The 18,108-nt window shown below is 45.6% G+C and overlaps 1 protein-coding gene across 1 annotated transcript in view; it reads right to left on the reverse strand.

The window, feature by feature from the left end:
- Positions 1-18,108, reverse strand: part of LOC134352508 (serine/threonine-protein phosphatase 2A 65 kDa regulatory subunit A alpha isoform-like) — a 53,200-nt gene that overhangs the window by 18,472 nt on the left and 16,620 nt on the right. Inside the window, exons 7-8 of the mRNA XM_063059775.1 lie at positions 11,365-11,499; positions 6,082-6,255 (exon numbers count right to left, since the gene is read on the reverse strand). Coding sequence (XP_062915845.1) covers positions 6,082-6,255; positions 11,365-11,499 — 309 coding nt within the window. The remainder of the gene's footprint in view (positions 1-6,081; positions 6,256-11,364; positions 11,500-18,108) is intronic.

Below are 18,108 nucleotides of genomic sequence, written 5' to 3' on the forward strand. Positions count from 1 at the left end.
ACTATGATCCATGAAAAATAGGGAAAAACTTAAAAGTGTCCAATGGTTTAATGCAGACAGTAAGAACGTTACTAACTACTATTGGTGGCGTAGCAGTTGGCGTGACACTATTACAGCTTGGGAATTCTGATGTCACCTGTAAGGAGCAAGTACATTTTCCCCGCGGAATGCCCGGGTTTCCTCTCACAATCCAAAGACGCACCAGTTGGGAGGTTAATTCATCACTGTTACCTGTCCCCTGTTTAGGCTCGGGTTGGATCAGAGATTGCTGGGCAGCACGGTTCGAAGGGCAGGAAGGGCCTTATTCCTCAGTGTACCTTTAAATAAATAACCCAGTGAATCCTATGCTACCACATCCACAGCAGGGTGCTATTTCAGCTTCACGATTTAAAGGTAATTATGCATGTACTGGATTACCTAGATTACAGATCCCACACTCCTGACCAGCACAGTATCTCTCTTCGACATGACAGTGCACCATTCTACATTCACGTCTCCCATGCAGTTAATACATTCCACCTTCTACATTCAGTCACTGGGAACAAGTTAGCCTTTGCATAATTCTCAGGTTACTTTGCTTCATATCCAGCACAGCTAACAATTTCCAGGGTAACCTCGTGGCTGAGTCGTCCAACCACAAGCTCTGCCCGTGACTCTGACTCAGACCTTGACAACTCTTTACCATAGAAAGTACAGCACAGAAACAGGCCTTTTGGCCCTTCTTGGATGTGCCGAACCATTTTCTGCCTGGTCCCACTGACCTGCACACGGACCATATCCCTCCATACACCTCCCATCCATGTATCTGTCCAATTTATTCTTAAATATTAAAAAAGAACCTGCATTTACCACCTCGTCTGGCAGCTCATTCCATACTCTCACCACTGTCTGTGTGAAGAAGCCCCACACTAATGTTCCCTTTAAACTGTTCCCTCCTCACCCTTAACCCATGTCCTCTGGTTTTTTTCTCCCCTTGCCTCAGTGGAAAAGGCCTGCTTGCATTCACTCTATCTATACCCATCATAATTTTATATACCTCTATCAAATCTCCCCTCGTTCTTCTACGCTCCAGGGAATAGTCCTAACCTATTCAACCTTTCTCTGTAACTGAGTTTCTCAAGTCCCGGCAACATCCTTGTAAACCTTCTCTGCACTCTTTCAACCTTATTTATATCCTTCCTGTAATTTGGTGACCAAAACTGAACACAATATTCCAGATTCGGCCTCACCAATGCCTTATACAACCTCATCATAACATTCCAGCTCTTATACTCAATACTTTGATTAATAAAGGCCAATGTACCAAAAGCACTCTTTACGACCCTATCTACCTGTGACGCTACTTTTAGGGAATTTTGTATCTGTATTCCCAGATCCCTCTGTTCCACTGCACTCCTCAGTGCCTTACCATTAACCCTGTATGTTCTACCTTGGTTTGTCCTTCCAACGTGCAATACCTCATACTTGTCTGTATTAAACTCCATCTGCCATTTTTCAGCCCGTTTTTCCAGCTGGTCCAAGTCCCTCTGCAGGCTCTGAAAACCTTCCTCACTGTCTACTACACCTCCAATCTTTGTGTCATCAGCAAATTTGCTGATCCAATTTACCACATTATCATCCAGATCATTGATATAGATGACAAATAACAATGGACCCAGCACTGATCCCTGTGGCACACCACTAGTCACAGGACTACACTCAGAGAAGCAATGCTCTACTACCACTCTTTGGCTTCTTCCATTGAGCCAATGTCTAATCCAATTTACCACCTCTCCATGTATACCTAGCGACTGAATTTTCCTAACTAACCTCCCATGCGGGACCTTGTCGAAGGCCTTACTGAAGTCCATGTAGACAATATCCAATGCCTTCCCTTCAACCACTTTCCTGGTAACCTCCTCGAAAAACTCTTTAACCACAAAGGTGTAAATATTCACTAAATAGTTTTATGATTAACCATAAAGCATGGGAACACAGCACAACAGGAACATTGTGAGTTTCTAGCTCAGAAAATCTACTTTGTGTTTGCACACCGAAACTGAGAGCGATTTGCTTCTTAAAACCAAATACATACTAAATCGGTATGATACAGGAGAGCTTAAGTAAGCTACAGAGAGTTATAAAATTAGTCAGCTCCATCGTGTGCTCCAGCCTCCATATTATCCAGGACATCTTCAAGGAGCGGTGCCTCAAAAAGGCAGTGTCCATCATTCAGGGCCCCCACCACCCTCTTCTCATTGCTACTACCAGAAAGGAGGGACAATTTGTCTGAAGACACACACTTACTGATTCAGGAACAGCTTCCTCCCCTCTGCCATACGATTTTTGAGTGGACACCGAACCCATGAACACTACCTCACTACTCCTGCTAGTTACCGACACAGAGGAGGAATCTACAACAACCAGTTTACAACCAGCACGTCTTTGGGATGGAGGAGGAAATCGGAGCGCCTGGCAGAAACAGAGATGAGGAGTGATTTCTTCAGCCAGAGGGTGGCGAATCCGTGGAATTCACTTCCATGGACAACCGTGGAGGCCAAGATATTGGGTATAATTAAAATGGAGGCTGACAGGCTCTTCATTAATCAGGGCGTGAAAGAATATGGGGAGAAGACAGGAGAATAGGGTTGAGAGGGATCACAAATCAGCCATGATGGAATGTTGGAGCAGACTCAATGGGCTGAATGGACTAATTCTGCTCTCAAGGTCATTTGCTGCCAAACAATTGGTTTATTGATCATTACAGAATATCTCTCTGGTGCTTCCCTCTCCCTTCCCCTTTTCCCAATCAAAGATTCAAAGGTTCACTTATTTTTTTTCAAACATCTCTTTATTGCTTTTACAGAATGAAAAGAAAACACATTCCATCATCCATAGGTTTGAAAGTGCAACAAGGTTAAAGAAAAAGGGAAAAATGAAATACATAAGAAATAAAAAGAAAAAAAAATGCACAACAAAAGCAAACACCCTGCCATTAAAAAAAAAGCTGTCAATTCAATTTGTTACTTTCATCATCCCAAATATTGTTCTCCAGAAACTTGTAGAAAATGTCCCAAATTTCCCGAAATTTGCCAAGTTTGTTTTTCTGTGATGTAGTTTATCTTTTCTAGAGCAAGATACGAAGTCATTCCTTTCAGCCATTGTGAAAGTCCACTGGTTGTTGGTTTCTTCCATGAATAGGCTATGCAACGTCTGGCTTCCAAAAAACAAATATTAAGCAGAGACCTTGCATTTTTGGAGGTTAGAAAGTCCTTTGGATAAATGTTCAGAATACATAATTTAGGATCAAGGAGCACCTTTTTTCCAATAATCTGACTAATCAAATCCAGCACCTTCTTCCAGAAGCAGATTATCTGGGGCACTCACACATACAATGGAACAGAGACCCCTTTTAGTGATTACATTTGAAGCATGTGTCTGGAATGTTGGGGCTAAAGTGACGAAACCTGACTGGAGTAATGTACTGTCTGGTTATCCGTTTAGAATGAGTGTTCACTGACTGGGTTTGAACTGAGGAACAAGCTTCTGACCACTCTTTTTCTGACAGATTCTCATGCAAATCAGTTCTCCATGCTTGTAGCATGTTGTTTGATGAATCTTTGCATTTACTTGCAAACAATTTGTATGTAGCCCCCGGTAAGCCTCAGACTCGCTCAGCTCGCTTTCGTCTTGGGGGAGCAGTCTTCAGCCCCGCCAAACGGGGAGATCAAGTTTGTGTGGATGCTGTGTGATGTACCCCACACCACCAATTAACAGACAGTACGCCATATGCCATTAAATGATTACACTTTATAAGTATTTCTTGGTGATGGGTTAGTAGAAACAAATAGAATAAAGGTGCCAAGTCAGTAACTCTATCAGTTCGGTGCACACTCGTTGGAGCTCTTACAGAACCGGGTCCCCCTTCCTCCAATCGATGTCCTCTGAACTCCACCGACCCACGAATGGGACCACCCTCGGTGATCCACCAAACACTCCACACGAGTCTGTCCTCGCCTTCTCTCCTCGCTGAAGACCCTGGGCCTCGGACTCCCGCTCGGGGTCCGTGCCATCGCCCAGCTTACAGCATCTCTCTCCTCACGTCTCCTCTCTCTGTCCCCATCGTGCCTACTGCCCAAAGCCCACGAAAAACAATAGCTTACAGACACACAAGAAAGAATACCATCTTTCCCAATGGGTTAGCAAATGAATACAATTCCTGTATCAGTCATTATAACCCAAAGAAGCTGCTCTAGAGAACCACTGTCTCAGCAGTTAACAGTACAGATGAAATTAGAAAAAAATTTCTTTAATAAGTAAAAGAAAGATGATGGAAGAGAAAGTGGGATAGATTGCAAAAGGTACAGGAACTTCAGTAAAATTGACATTTTTAGAATGTTTATGCGTCCAATCAAATTTATGAGCAATTTCGTCCATCTGTTTGTAAGTTGAATAACTGAGTCTGTGAGAGGTTTATAATTAGTTGGGATAATTTTATCAATAGTAGGAGTAATTTTAACACCCAAATAGGTAAACCCTGTTCTGACAAAGTGACGTCATCCATGTACAGGGGCTATGCGATGTTCTACATCTCCTATAGTTATTCCTGCTATGTTAGCCTGTTTTCAGATTGCCATAGCAAGTGGCGCAATGGCCAGGATAAACAGGAGGGGAGATAGGGGACAGCCCTGTCTTGTTCCCCGTTGGAGTTTAAAAGATGCTGAAAAAAGCCCGTTCGTTAAAACTTCAGCCTGTAGGTTAGAATATAGAAGCTGTTTCTTAGAAATTTTCCCCCTATTCCACTCCACTCTGTCGAAGGCTTTCTTGACATCCAATGACAGAATAGCACTATCAGAGCTTCCAGATTTTTCATGAAGTATATTAAGCACTCTTCGAATGTTGTGGAAGCCCTGCCTTCCCTTACAAATCCATTTTGGTCAGGGTGGACCATTTTTGGCAACAGTGGCTCCAGCCTCCTAGCTAATACCTTACAGAGAATTTTGAGATCATTGTTCAGAAGTGAGATTGGCCTATAAGATCCACAAAGGGATGGTGGTTTTCCCGGTTTTAAGAGTAGTGTGATTGCTGCCATATTAAGAGAGGGGGAAGGGATCCAGTGTCAAATGACTCCTGATACATATCAAGCAGAGGTGGTATTAGTTTAGTCTTAAAGATTTTATATATTTCAATCGGAATTTCCATTGGGCCCAGGAGATTTCCCTCCCTTCATGTTAGTTATAGCTTCAGACAATTCTTTAGCCTCTAAGTTAAACTCCAGTGAGGAGTGACGTTTCATCTCCGGGCATAAATTCAAACAAGTCGAGAAATTCCTATTGTATTTGTGGAGCTGAATCTGAATATTCTGAGCTGTACAGATTTTGGTAAAATCTCAAAAAGATAATTGTTTATTTCCTCTGGGACAACAGTTGTCACCCCCTCATCTGATTGTATGGAGTTTATTGCCCTTTTTGTGTTTGTATCTGTTTGATGTGCAGGCCAAAGGTTCACTTATTATCATGTACAACTCTGAAATTTGTCTTCCCCAGATAGCCATGAAACAAAGAAAAAACATGAAAGTCATTGAATAGCATCCTGATCATCAGCGCCCCCCACAAAACCACCCCTCCCTCCACACAGAAAATGGAACAGCAACATCGACCCCCACCAACCCATCCCCCGCATGAAAAACAGAGCATTTTACCCCCAAACACCCTCCCCTCGCACAACAAAATGAAAAGAAACAGGTGATATAAAAACAGAATATAAAATCCGTAAGTCTGACAAAGTCCGCAGTCCTTAAACAGGGGTCTAAACCTGATGGTCTAAACCAGGGGTTTCCACCCCTGCTTGGTTAATGGTCAATTAAAAAAAAGGTTGGGAGCCCCGAGTCGAAAGTAAGACTACCAATGTCAGTGGGCTACAAGTATAATTGTTACTATCGCACATTTGCTTCTGGTGCAAAAGGAAAGAAGATGTTCAAAGTTATTTCCGTCTTTAAACTAAAGTTTCAATTTGATATGAGCAATCATTTCCATTCTGCAAATCATCCATATGGAAGCATTGCTAATAGACTATAAAAACATTTTAGAATAAACCACCCACCAGCAGCCCTGCAAGCAGAGGCATGTACTCGATTATCGCAAGGCGCACTCTCCATTTGGCATCTTCTGCTAATTCTGCAATGGCTGGCAGGAGAGACTGTGATAACTGGTGAATTCCAATAACTTCATTCACGCAGTCCAGATTGGAGATAATGTTCAAACGGACCTCAGGGCACTAGGAAGGAAAGGCAATTTTCTGAGTACAGCAAAGGTGAAAAACGTTCATACTGCGAACACTGTCTGACAAACACACTGGTGCTCCCCAGACTCTCTGCTTTCAAAGTATCATCTTGGACATTTATGAAATATTAATCCCACAAAAGAAATATGAATGCCACTTTCACACTTACAGTACTTAGGCACATGCACATCTAGCCAGGGTGCCAAAGACTTTTGCACAGAACTGTACTTGTCAACGTGCAGCGGAAGCAAGTTTGTAAATCTGGCGGGAGCACAGGATGTTGGGAATGGTGAGGGTGGAGCGCCCACGGGAGGGGTGTGAGACAGGTAGCTGAGGAGTGCCAGGGGCAGGAGGGGGTGGCGCGAGTGCAGACACTCAGCCCTGAGAACCCAGGCAAGGCCATTTGATTCCAAACAATTGGTTTATTGGTCATTACAGAATGTCTCTCTGGTGCTTCCCGCTCCCTTCCCCCTTTTCCCAACCAAAGAGTCAAAGGTTTGTTTCTGATCAAAGCATCAATCCAATACAACTCTGAAATTTGTCTTCTCCAGATAGCCACCAAGCAAAGAAAGAACATGAAAGTCATTCAGAGAGAAACATGAAACCTACACCTCCCCGCCCCCTGGTACAAAAAATAATGGCATCCTGATCATCAGATCCCCAAAACCACCCCTCCCTCCACACACAAAATGGAACAGCAACATTGACCCCCCCAACCCATCCCCCGCACGAAAAACTAACAGAGCATTTTACCCCCAAACACCCTCCCCTCGCACAACAAAATGAAAAGAATAAGGCGATGAAAAAAACAGAATATAAAAACCCTAAGTCTGAAAAAGTCCACAGTCCATAAACACAAATGCAGAACCACGATATCATCCTACGCTATCACCGACATTCACCAAAAGAGGGGGACAGGGACACAACTCCCCTCTCCCTGCCCCCTTCCCACTCTCAGTCCACATCAGAGACCCATATCAGACACCTGTGAGGTTTATCATCACTCACAGATGTCAAGAAATTTCATTTTTTTTTGCGGCAGCAGCAGCACAGTGCAATATATAAGAATTACTACAGGACCGTGCAAAACTCAAAGACACCCTAGCTATATACACCAGCCTAAGACTTTTGCACAGTACTATACATTATGGTCCAAGTTATGGTCACACAAGCAGCATGCCAGAAATTCGAGTGTCAGTTAGCAGAAGTGAGTGCAGTTGCTTTTATTAAGGAGAAGGTGCTTGGGAAGCTGAAAGTTTTGAATGTAGTCAAGTCACCTGGACTAGATGGGCTACACCGCAGGGTTCTGAAAGAGGAAGCTGTAGAGATTGGGGAGGCATGAGTAATAATCTTTCAAGAGTCATTAGATTCTGGAATGGTTCCAGAGGACTGGAAATTTCCAAATGTCACTTCACTCTGAAGGGAGGGAGGCAAAAGACATGAAATTATAGGCCCTTCAGCCTGACTTCAGTGGTTGGGAAAATGTTGGGAGTCCATTATTAAGGACGAGGCTCCCAGTACTTGGAGGTACATGGTTTCCTTAAGGGGAAATTACAGGCAGGACAGACAAAGGAGGGTCAGTGGATGTTGTTTACTTGGAGTTTGACAAGATGCCGCACATGAGACGCCTCAGCAAGTTAAGAGCCCATGGTATTACAGAAGATATCCTCGTAAAGATAGAAGCTTGGCTGACTGACGGGAGGCAAAGAATTGCAAATGAAAGGGGCCTTTTCTGGTTGACTGCAGGTGACTATTAGTGTCCCACAGGGGTTGGTATTGTGTCCGTTTCTTTTCAAGCAGATGTCAATGATCTGGACAACGGTATTGATGGCTTGGTGGTCACATTTGTGGATGATACCAAGATAGGTGGAGGGGCAGAGAGTCTGTAGAAGGACTTGATAGATTGGGAGAATAGCAAGGCAGTGGCAGTTGGAATATACTGCAGTGACCGAAAGTGTTTAGGGCAGATTGGATTCCTCAGCCTTGGACGGCAGCCCACCAAGGAGAAGGAAAACCCTGATTTTAAACCTCCGCTGCCTTGCAGTCATGCCCACCCATGGGAAAGGCTTTGGGGGTAAACCCCTAAGGCAGTTTGATGTTGTTTACAGCTTCACTCTGGCAACCTCTGCGATGACACTGCTGCCAAGCTGTATTGGCGCTTGCCCTTCCCTTCGACAACATGAGTGACGTGGAGAGGGGGAGCCTGCTGCATGGGCAAGAGCCGGTCCTTCAAACCTTCCTGCCCAGGAGAGGACACAGTCCACCAGAGGCACAAACCCATCATCCCCGGGATCGAAGGGTGCCTATTACCAGAAACGTATGGCCATGCACTTTGGTAGAAGGAATAAAGACGTGTACTATTTTCCAAATGGGCAGAAAATTCAGAAATCAGAGGTGCAAAGGCAATTGGGAGACCTCGTGCAGGGTTCCCTGAACGTTATCTTGCAGGCTGAGTTGGTGGTACGGAAAGAAAATGGAATGTTGGCATTCATTTTGAGAGGACTAGAAAAAATATAAGGGTAATGCTGAGGCTTTATAAGGCATTGGTCAGAACGCAGTTGGGAGTATAGTGAGCAGCTTTGGGCCCTTTATCTAAGATGTGCTGGTATTAGAGAGGGTTCACGAGGATGATCCTGGGAATGAAACATACAAGAGGAGTGCTTGACGGCTCCGGCTTTGTCCTCGATGGAGTTCAGACGGGAAGGAAGAGGGGTGAATCTCATTCAAACTTAGGAATATTAAGAGGCCTAGAACAGAGAGGATGTTTCCTGTGACCAGAGGGCACAGCCTCAGAATACAGGGACGTCCATTTAGAAGAGAGCTAAGAGGAAAGTTCTTCAGTGAAAGGGCGGTGGATCTGTGGAATCCATCAACGCTGATGGCTGTGGAGGACGAGTCACTGGGTATATTTAACATGGAGGCTGACAGGTCCTTGATTAGTCAGGGTGTTAAAGGTTACGGGGGAGAAGGCAAGAGAATGAGGCCGAGAGGGTAATAAGCCAGCCATGATGGAATGGCGAAGCAGACACGATGGGCTGAGTGGCCTAATTCTGTTCCTGAGTCTTAATTGTCCTTTATTGTCCGTTCACTCTCCCTGAGTGCAGGCAAGCTCCTCGGGAGGGCCATGGGAGGAAACAACGGTCATCTTGTGAAAAGCTGCATTTCACAAAAGAAAAACACTTGAATTTCTGCGGTTGAGAAATCTTTCTGCACCTTTGGCATAAATACATGCAAAATACTAATTACTATTAAATTATCCAACAGTTCAAATCATGATTCGGCAGGCTTTTTTCTTGATTTCATTTCAAACTAACAAATAATTCAAGGCTGGAATTAACAGCTGACAATTTGAAGATGTACACTTGGAATCTGTCAGCTGTGCCTGGAAAATCGAGGCATTTCCGACATTTGGGGAATCTTCTGAGGTGTAGCACATGAAGGGAATCAAGTCTGCAGACATTGGAAATCCAGAGCAACTCACCCAAAACGCTGGAGGAACTCAGCAGCTCAGGCAGCGTCTATGGGAATGAGTAAACAGTCGGTGTTTCAGGCCGAGGCCTTTTCTCGGGACTGTAAAGGGAGGGGGAAGATGCTAGGATATAAAGGTGAGGAGTGGGGAAGGAGGCCAGCTGGAAGGTGTTAGGTGAAGACAGGTGGGTGGGAAAGGTCAATCGCTGGAGAAGAAAGAATCTGAGAGAGGAGAGGAGAAGAGAGTGGACCACAGGAGAGATGGAAGGAGGTGGGGACCCAGGGAGAAGTAATAGACAGGTGAGAAGTAAGAGCTCATAGTGGGGAATTGAGGAAGGAGAGGGGAGCGGAGAGATTTTTTTTTACATATTTAAAAATAATTTTAATTCTGTAAAAATAATGAAAGAATGAAAATTTCCATATGAATTAAAAAATCCAGAATTTGCACATGCAGAAGTTTTGTTTAAGTTCACGACAAAATAAATAAGGAACATGATAGATGGATAAATAACAGCTCCATCACACCATTAACCGATTCCCCTTTAATCCAATATGCACCAAGAATACAAACTAGCTCACATCACTGCTTCTAAAGAACGTACTGCACATTTGCTCTTATCTGAAGTTCTCAAACTAAAAGAACAGTTCGAGAGACTCCGGTGGAAGAAACAGTTGTTATTCCATTCATGATTCATAAAAACATAAGAAATCGGAGCAGGAGTAGGCCATCCAGCCCATCAAGCCTGCCCCGCCATTCAGTAAGATCATAGCTGACCTGTCCATAAACTCAGCTTCATCTACCTGCCTTTTCCCCATAGCCCTTAATTCCCCTACTATCTATCCTCTCCAGCCCTTCACCTTTCCCACCCATCACCTGCCTTCAACTCCCCTCCCCTACACACCAACCTTTCCCATCACCTGGTCTACCTATCACCTACCAGCTTGTACTCCCCCCACCCTCCCAATCTTCTTATTCTCGTGCCTTCCCCCTTCCTTTCCAGTCCTGACGAAGGGTGTCAGCCCAAGGGTTCATTCCCCTCCATAGATGCTGCCTGACCTGCTGAGTTCCTCCAGCATTGTGTGTGTGTGTGTGTGTGTGTGTGTGTGTGTGTGTGTGTGTGTGCGTGCGTGCGTGTGGCTGTGGATTGCCCGTATCTGCAGAATCTGTGATTATAACACTTCAGAATGCTGGACATCACCACACAGCTCCAAGCAAACGGCAGTTACAATGTTTGTCAACAGGAAAGAAAGCAGATGAACATGGGCCAACTGCTGTCCCCTTCCAGGAATCAGTATCAGTGAGAGTAAAAGCCTGGACACATCAGTCTGTCTTGCAACACATCTCGTTCTGGCACACTTATCCAGACACCTGTATCTTGTGGTGGAGCATGGACTGCTCGTCACCTTCAGCAGATGTACAAGTTCCAGAGATGACAACCAACTTTTTGATCGCCTAATGAACAATAAGCGACCTTTCATCAGCACTCTTGACTTGACAACAGCTTTCAAACAGCACACAAAAGAAAGCTCTCCATTGGTGTTTGCCTGATATCGGTACGCTATTCAAAAATTATCCACGATGGCCACCAGTCACGCAAGGGGTATGTTAAAGTTTGTACTTCAAGATAAAATTACCTTATCTTTGAGCTGAGCCAAGAACAGGGGAAGCAGGTGCTCAACAGTGCTGTCCTTGCCCAGGATGGTGGACAAGCCCATAATAACAGAGGCCAGAGCTGACTTCACGTGTTGATTGGTGTCAGACACAAGTTCCTGGAAAAGAAACCCATGAAATGATTACATGAAAACCTGGACAGATATCTCAGTCAACACGCACAAAAGGCTGGAGGAACTCAGCAGGCCAGACAGCACCTACAGAAACGTCGACTGTACTGTTCCCCATAGAAGCTGCCTGGCCTGCTGAGTCCCTTCAGCATTTTGTGTGTGTTGCTCGGATTTCCAGCATCTGCAGATTTTCTCTTGTTAGTCGTTAGATATCTCAGTCATGTTGCCATCCTGCTCCACGTTCTTATGATCCACCTGGTCAGTCATGGATCATTCTTAAATAATTTCTTTTACAGTTTGATATTCTAGTTTATATAAATCATGGAACAGAACCGGCCCTATAACCCACAATGTTATACTTAAATTCCTAATCAAGTGGGCAATCTAATCTGCACGATATCCATATTCTTCCGTTTTCCTCACATTCGTGTGCTTCTCTAAACGTCATTAAAAGTCCCCGATATATCTGCCTCTCCCATCACTCCAGGCAGTCAACACCATGTTAAAAAACCAGCAACACACACAAGATGCTGGAGGAACTCAGCAGGCCAGGCAGCACCTGTGGAGAAAAGGACAGTCGACATTTCTGTCCAAAACCCTTTGGCAGGACTCAGCCCTTTGGGAGAGGGGGATGGGACGGGAGAGGGGGATGGGACGGTAGAGGGGTAGGGAGTGGGAGAGGGGGATGGGGAGGGAGTGGGAGAGGGGGAGGGAGTGGGAGAGGGAGATGGGGCAGGAGAGGGGTAGGGAGCGGGAGAGGGGATGGGGAGGGAGTGGGAGAGGGGGATGGGACGGGAGAGAGGGATGGGACGGGAGAGGGGGCAAGATGTGACTCGTGCTTGGAATAGAACCGGCCCTATAACCCACAATGTTATAATTAAATTCCTAATCAAGTGGGCAATCTAATCTACACGATGTCCATATTCTTCCGTTTTCCTCACATTCGTGTGCTTATCTAAACGTCATTAAAAGTCCCCGATATATCTGCCTCTACCATCACTCCAGGCAGTCAACACCATGTTAAAAAACCAGCAACACACACAAGATGCTGGAGGAACTCAGCAGGCCAGACAGCACCTATGGAGAAAAGGACAGTCGACATTTCTGTCCAAAACCCTTCGGCAGAACCTAACCCTTTGGGAGAGGGGGAGGGAGCGGGAGAGGGGGATGGGACGGGAGAGGGGGATGGGAGAGGGGGAGGGAGCGGGAGAGGGGGATGGGGAGGGAGTGGGGGATGGGAGAGGGGGATGGGACGGGAGAGGGGGATGGGACGGGAGAGGGGGGATGGGGACGGAGTGGGAGAGGGGGGATGGGGACGGAGTGGGAGAGGGGGGATGGGGACGGAGTGGGAGAGGGGGATGGGGACGGAGCGGGAGAGGGGGATGGGACGGGAGAGGGGGATGGGACGGGAGAGGGGGATGGGAGAGGGGGCAAGATGTGACTCGTGCTTGGACACTGAGCTTTTCCAGTTACAAGCAGTTAGGAAAAGGGGAGGTGCAACGAGACCTGGGTGTCATTATACACCAGTCATTGAAAGTGGGCATGCAGGTACAGCAGGCGGTGAAAAAGGCGAACGGTATGCTGGCATTTATAGCGAGAGGATTCGAGTACAGGAGCAGGGAGGTACTACTGCAGTTGTACAAGGCCTTGGTGAGACCACACCTGGAGTATTGTGTGCAGTTTTGGTCCCCTAATCTGAGGAAAGACATCCTTGCCATAGAGGGAGTACAAAGAAGGTTCACCAGATTGATTCCTGGGATGGCAGGTCTTTCATATGAAGAAAGACTGGATGAACTGGGCTTGTACTCGTTGGAATTTAGAAGATTGAGGGGGGATCTGATTGAAACGTATAAGATCCTAAAGGGATTGGACAGGCTAGATGCGGGAAGATTGTTCCCGATGTTGGGGAGGTCTAGAACGAGGGGTCACAGTTTGAGGATAGAGGGGAAGCCTTTTAGGACCGAGGTTAGGAAAAACTTCTTCACACAGAGAGTGGTGAATCTGTGGAATTCTCTGCCACAGCAAACTGTTGAGGCCAGTTCATTAGCTATGTTTAAAAGGAAGTTAGATATGGCCCTTGTGGCTACAGGGGTCACGGGGTATGGAGGGAAGGCTGGGTTCTGAGTTGGATGATCAGCCATGATCATAATAAATGGCGGTGCAGGCTCGAAGGGCCGAATGGCCTACTCCTGCACCTATTTTCTATGTTTCTATGTTTCTATGAACCCTCGTTTCAGGCCCACCCAAAATACTGAGGGACTTTTTCCTGAAGTGAATGAGATGAGTTGCTACATTAATTTTAGATAGACTGTATAACCAGCCAAGAATTTGAGAAGGCATATTACCTAAACATACGGCAAGATGTGACTTATTATGACAGTCTCCCTGCAATCTGCTGGCAAGTTTTCACAGAAATCTGCAAGATAGAGTACTGCATGTTAGAGAGTTATTCTCAAACAAAACAATGGAGTCAGAGAAAAGTACAGCACAGAAATAGGCCCTTCAGCCCATCTATTCTGTGCCGATCCATTAAATTTGCCTACTCCCATCAACCTGCATCTGGACCATAGCCCTCAATACCACGACCATCTATGTACCCATCCAAACTTCTCTTAAACGTTGAAATCGAGCTTGCACGCACCACTTGCGCTGGCAGCTCGTTCCACACTCTCACCAAAATGATAAATCAATAAAGTTTAACAGATTAAGCAATTGCTGAAAAGCATATGCCTTAATATTTGTATGTTCTCAGAAGATAGTGGCAAGAGAAAACATACATTCTGAAGCACAATTTAAGTCGCACAAGGAAAAGCAAGGCCAACACCTACAGTGTAAACATCAAGAGTCAGACAGCACAGGTTCAATTCTGGCACATCTGTACGGTCTCCCTGTGATGGCATGGGTTTCCTTCGAGTGCACATTTCATCCCCCATTCCAGTTGGTAAGTTAACTGGTCATTAACTGGTAAATCGTCCCGTCATTAGGTCAGGATTGAATTGGGGGATAGCTGGGCAGCGTGGCTCAGTGTACCTATTCTGCACTGTAATCTTACTAAATAGATATTCAGAGGTATCAAATTGGCCCACTCCTCCTCTAAGTTGTTCTGGTGCAAATTAACTCAATGAGTTGGCATTAATGTACCAGCTACTGAAGATGACTGGCAAAGAACTTTGGCAGGCACATCACAATTCACTTGAAACATCTGATTTATGGAAACTGGCCAGGCCAAGACGACTGATGCTGCGATACTTATCCCGGCCAGCTCCACTTTGCATGAAGGCATAATCCATGACTAAACTACCACAATCTGAAAGGCCAAATATAATTCATGCATTCCTTTTCAAAACGCACGACTGGAGCCAGATTTTGTGGATGAAGTGGGTCCATCTGGGAAGCAAAATCACAATATTTCTACCTTTGTCTACCAGCTTGCTTACTCGAAAGTAGGGAATCCACATTACACTACCAAGGACGGTTCATGAAGCAATCCCTTTCGCATCTTCGTTTTACTTCCGAGGCTGTCCCCTCCAATCTGGTGACTCGATTTCGGGCTGATCGACACTTTGCTGTCTCCAAGTGCTTCATAAGCCCACGGTCATCTCCACCTCTCGCTGATTGAAGCGCTGAAGAAGATTGAAATCAAGTCAGGCGCGCAGGGCCAGCGAGTATGCAGTGCCGTCTATCAGCCTCTCGCTGGCTGCTGCTGGAGAAGGCGCCAGCTTGTGGCAGCCCCTCACTGGCTGTTCCCGTGGGAAGGGCCTCACACTCAAGTGAATCTCCCTCTCTCCCCCGATGCTGTCGGCCGATGGTACCTGAGCATGCTTTAATCGAAGTAGATCTCGACTCATTCAGGTTTATGATGTGCTGTAGTTTCTAGTTCCAGTTTATCTCTCTATGTGATGATGCGCTTCTGCAGACACAATCGGTGGACAGTGGTGTGGCTGGGTGGCCCGACATCCACCCCAGTTTCTCTGATGAAAGATCCGATCAAGTGACACGTACACGAGAGAAGATGCAGCTTATCAGGCAGTCAATGATTCCTTAAGGTTGTCATGGCCAGGGGCGGTAATGGGGACAAGCTCCCACTACAGACTAAATGCTCCTAATGGCATGCACCTCCAACATATACTCTGAAAATATGAACGTCAAAATTCAAAATCTGAACTATACTTTAGCTACGGACTTCATTGCAAGATTAGTTTATATGTGATCTTGAGCATAGAAAGTGCCTTTTGTGATGGTCTGTCATTAGCAATGATAGCAGAACATTATAAATACAATAAACTCCGTACCGTTCTAATGCAATTGTTTTCCAATCATGGGTTGGTGCCAATTTCACAAGTGCTCTGGCAACCTTTATCTTGTTCTGGCATATTTCCCCTTCCTTTCCAGTCCTGATGAAAGGTCTTGGCCCAAAACGTCAACTGTTTATTCACTTCCTAAGATGCAGCCTGACCTGCTGAGTTGCTCCAGCATTTTTGTGTGTGTTACCTTGTATGGAGCTTATTTTTGAACACGGGTTAGTTATCTTATAAAGACAGACAATATAAAGTCTTTGCCTGTTCCAAGGGTAATAATCCTAAACTGACAAAATGGCTGTGTTTTCTGTGTGCTTTTGAACACTGGTCCATCTGTAAGTTGCTTTAATTTTCGATCAGGTTTACAGTTTTGAATTATGTAATTTTATCATGGGTGGCGGGGTGGAAATACATCTCTACCAAGAGAGGTGTAAGGCGTTCCTTCTGTTACGTACCCCGTAACTGGGTTGCCAAACCAGCAGAAATGGATCACTCAGTTGGAGTCTGGAGTACTAGAACTAAGAAAGTTTTATTAAAGAAACAAGCAACACAGTAATCGAAAGGATAATAAATGCAACAGTTCAGTGATGATAAACACACATGTGCACAGAATTAAGATAACAGCATCAATCAAGCTCTATCGTTGTCTAGGGGTAAATGACCAATTTCAAAATGACTCAAAGTTCAGTCCAGTTTAGTAGTTCAGTTCGCAGTAATCGTTGCCATGGCGGTGGACAACGTGGGGGAAGAGAGAGATAGAATAGGAACAACTCATCATTCAGAACGGCTTCACTCACAGACCAGCAAGATGGCTCACAGACCAGCGAGATGGCTCACAAACAGCTTTTTGGGCGGGTCCTTGGTGATGTCACCTGAGGTCACCGACTGTGACCCCTCCTCCAGATGCGGTCGATCCTCTGCAGTGAACCCGGCACCCAGGCAAGGGCGGACACACACCGGGTTCCCGCTGATCGTACCTTTCCACCCTGTGCGTTGTTCGGTACTTCTCACCACTCGTGAGAGGCGCACCGCTTCCAGGGTCTCGTTACCTCGGGTGGCGTGTGTGTCTGTCTTAGCGAACCTGTCCCTTTTTATCCCCCTGCTGGGGTATCGCCTGTCCATCACTTCAAACAGTTCAGGGCTCAAAGGGGGGAGCCGCTCCAGACAGCTCTTCCTCCCACATCCCTTCATTACACATCTCCAGACGCTGCTCCATTGTTCCTTATCTCTCCTTCCCCTGAGGGCAGGTGGCAGACCAACTGCTGATGCCACTGATGCTAGCCCAGGCCAGCAAACATCTTAATTTTATGTGTATTCTCGTAACACTTCCCCCCTTTAAGGATTTTTACCGGGAGGTAAAAATTACAAACATGACTACATTATCTGATACATACACAATATACATCTTTAACAGTTATTTAGCTAATACAGAGAATTTGAAATTGTCAACACCTTGACAGACAGTCATCACATTTTCTGTTCCTTTTACACGTGTTATTAATAATCCCTTAGACCAGGCTCCAACTCAGCAAACTTCATAGTGGCCAAAAACACTGATGAATTGCGACCAATGTAACCTCTCATTTGGTTTTGTCCCGGACCACAACAACAAGGGTCGTCCCATTCCGACTCAATTTTCCCTCGCAAGGGCTTAGTAGGAGGGGGACGGGTATTGACCGCAGAGTTATTGCAAAACTTCCTGCAGTACCCCACCATCTCCAAAAGCCTTCTGAGGGCCCTCTTGTCTGTCGGGGTTGGGAGGTCAGCGATAGCCTGCACTGTAGCTTGCATCACTGCCAGCTGCCCCTGTGTCACCACAATTCCCAGGTAAGTGACATTCGCGTGGCCGAATTCATTTTTTCCAAGGTTCACTATCAAGCTGGCTTCAGACAGCCGTGTTAAATTGCCAATACACACCTCTGTGTTCATCAGCCCTTTAGTCACTGAATTACTCAAAAAATATGGGTGTTGTTTGCTTGGCTGCCCTATTGTAACCGACATAACCCAACGTCCCAGTTCTTTGCATTTCCTCGGGACAATCAAACACATGGGTGCGAGTCGTTTAATTACTCCTTCGGGGATTAAGGGAGAGACCTTATCAGTAGACCTGGCCAAAACAATAGCCTTCTCCCATCTGACCGATCCCATCCTAATCTTTTCAAAATGTTTTTTTCCTCTTATCAAGGGGCCCCTAGCTTCATTGATTTCCACACTAACACCGACTAGGTTTGTTAGCATATCAAAAGCCGGTGACCGTCTCAGTTCGCGTCGGTCATGATCAATAACATTTTTCCCCCTG

The sequence above is a fragment of the Mobula hypostoma genome, chromosome 10 (assembly GCF_963921235.1).
Source record: "Mobula hypostoma chromosome 10, sMobHyp1.1, whole genome shotgun sequence".
Classification (NCBI taxonomy): Eukaryota; Metazoa; Chordata; class Chondrichthyes; order Myliobatiformes; family Myliobatidae; genus Mobula; species Mobula hypostoma.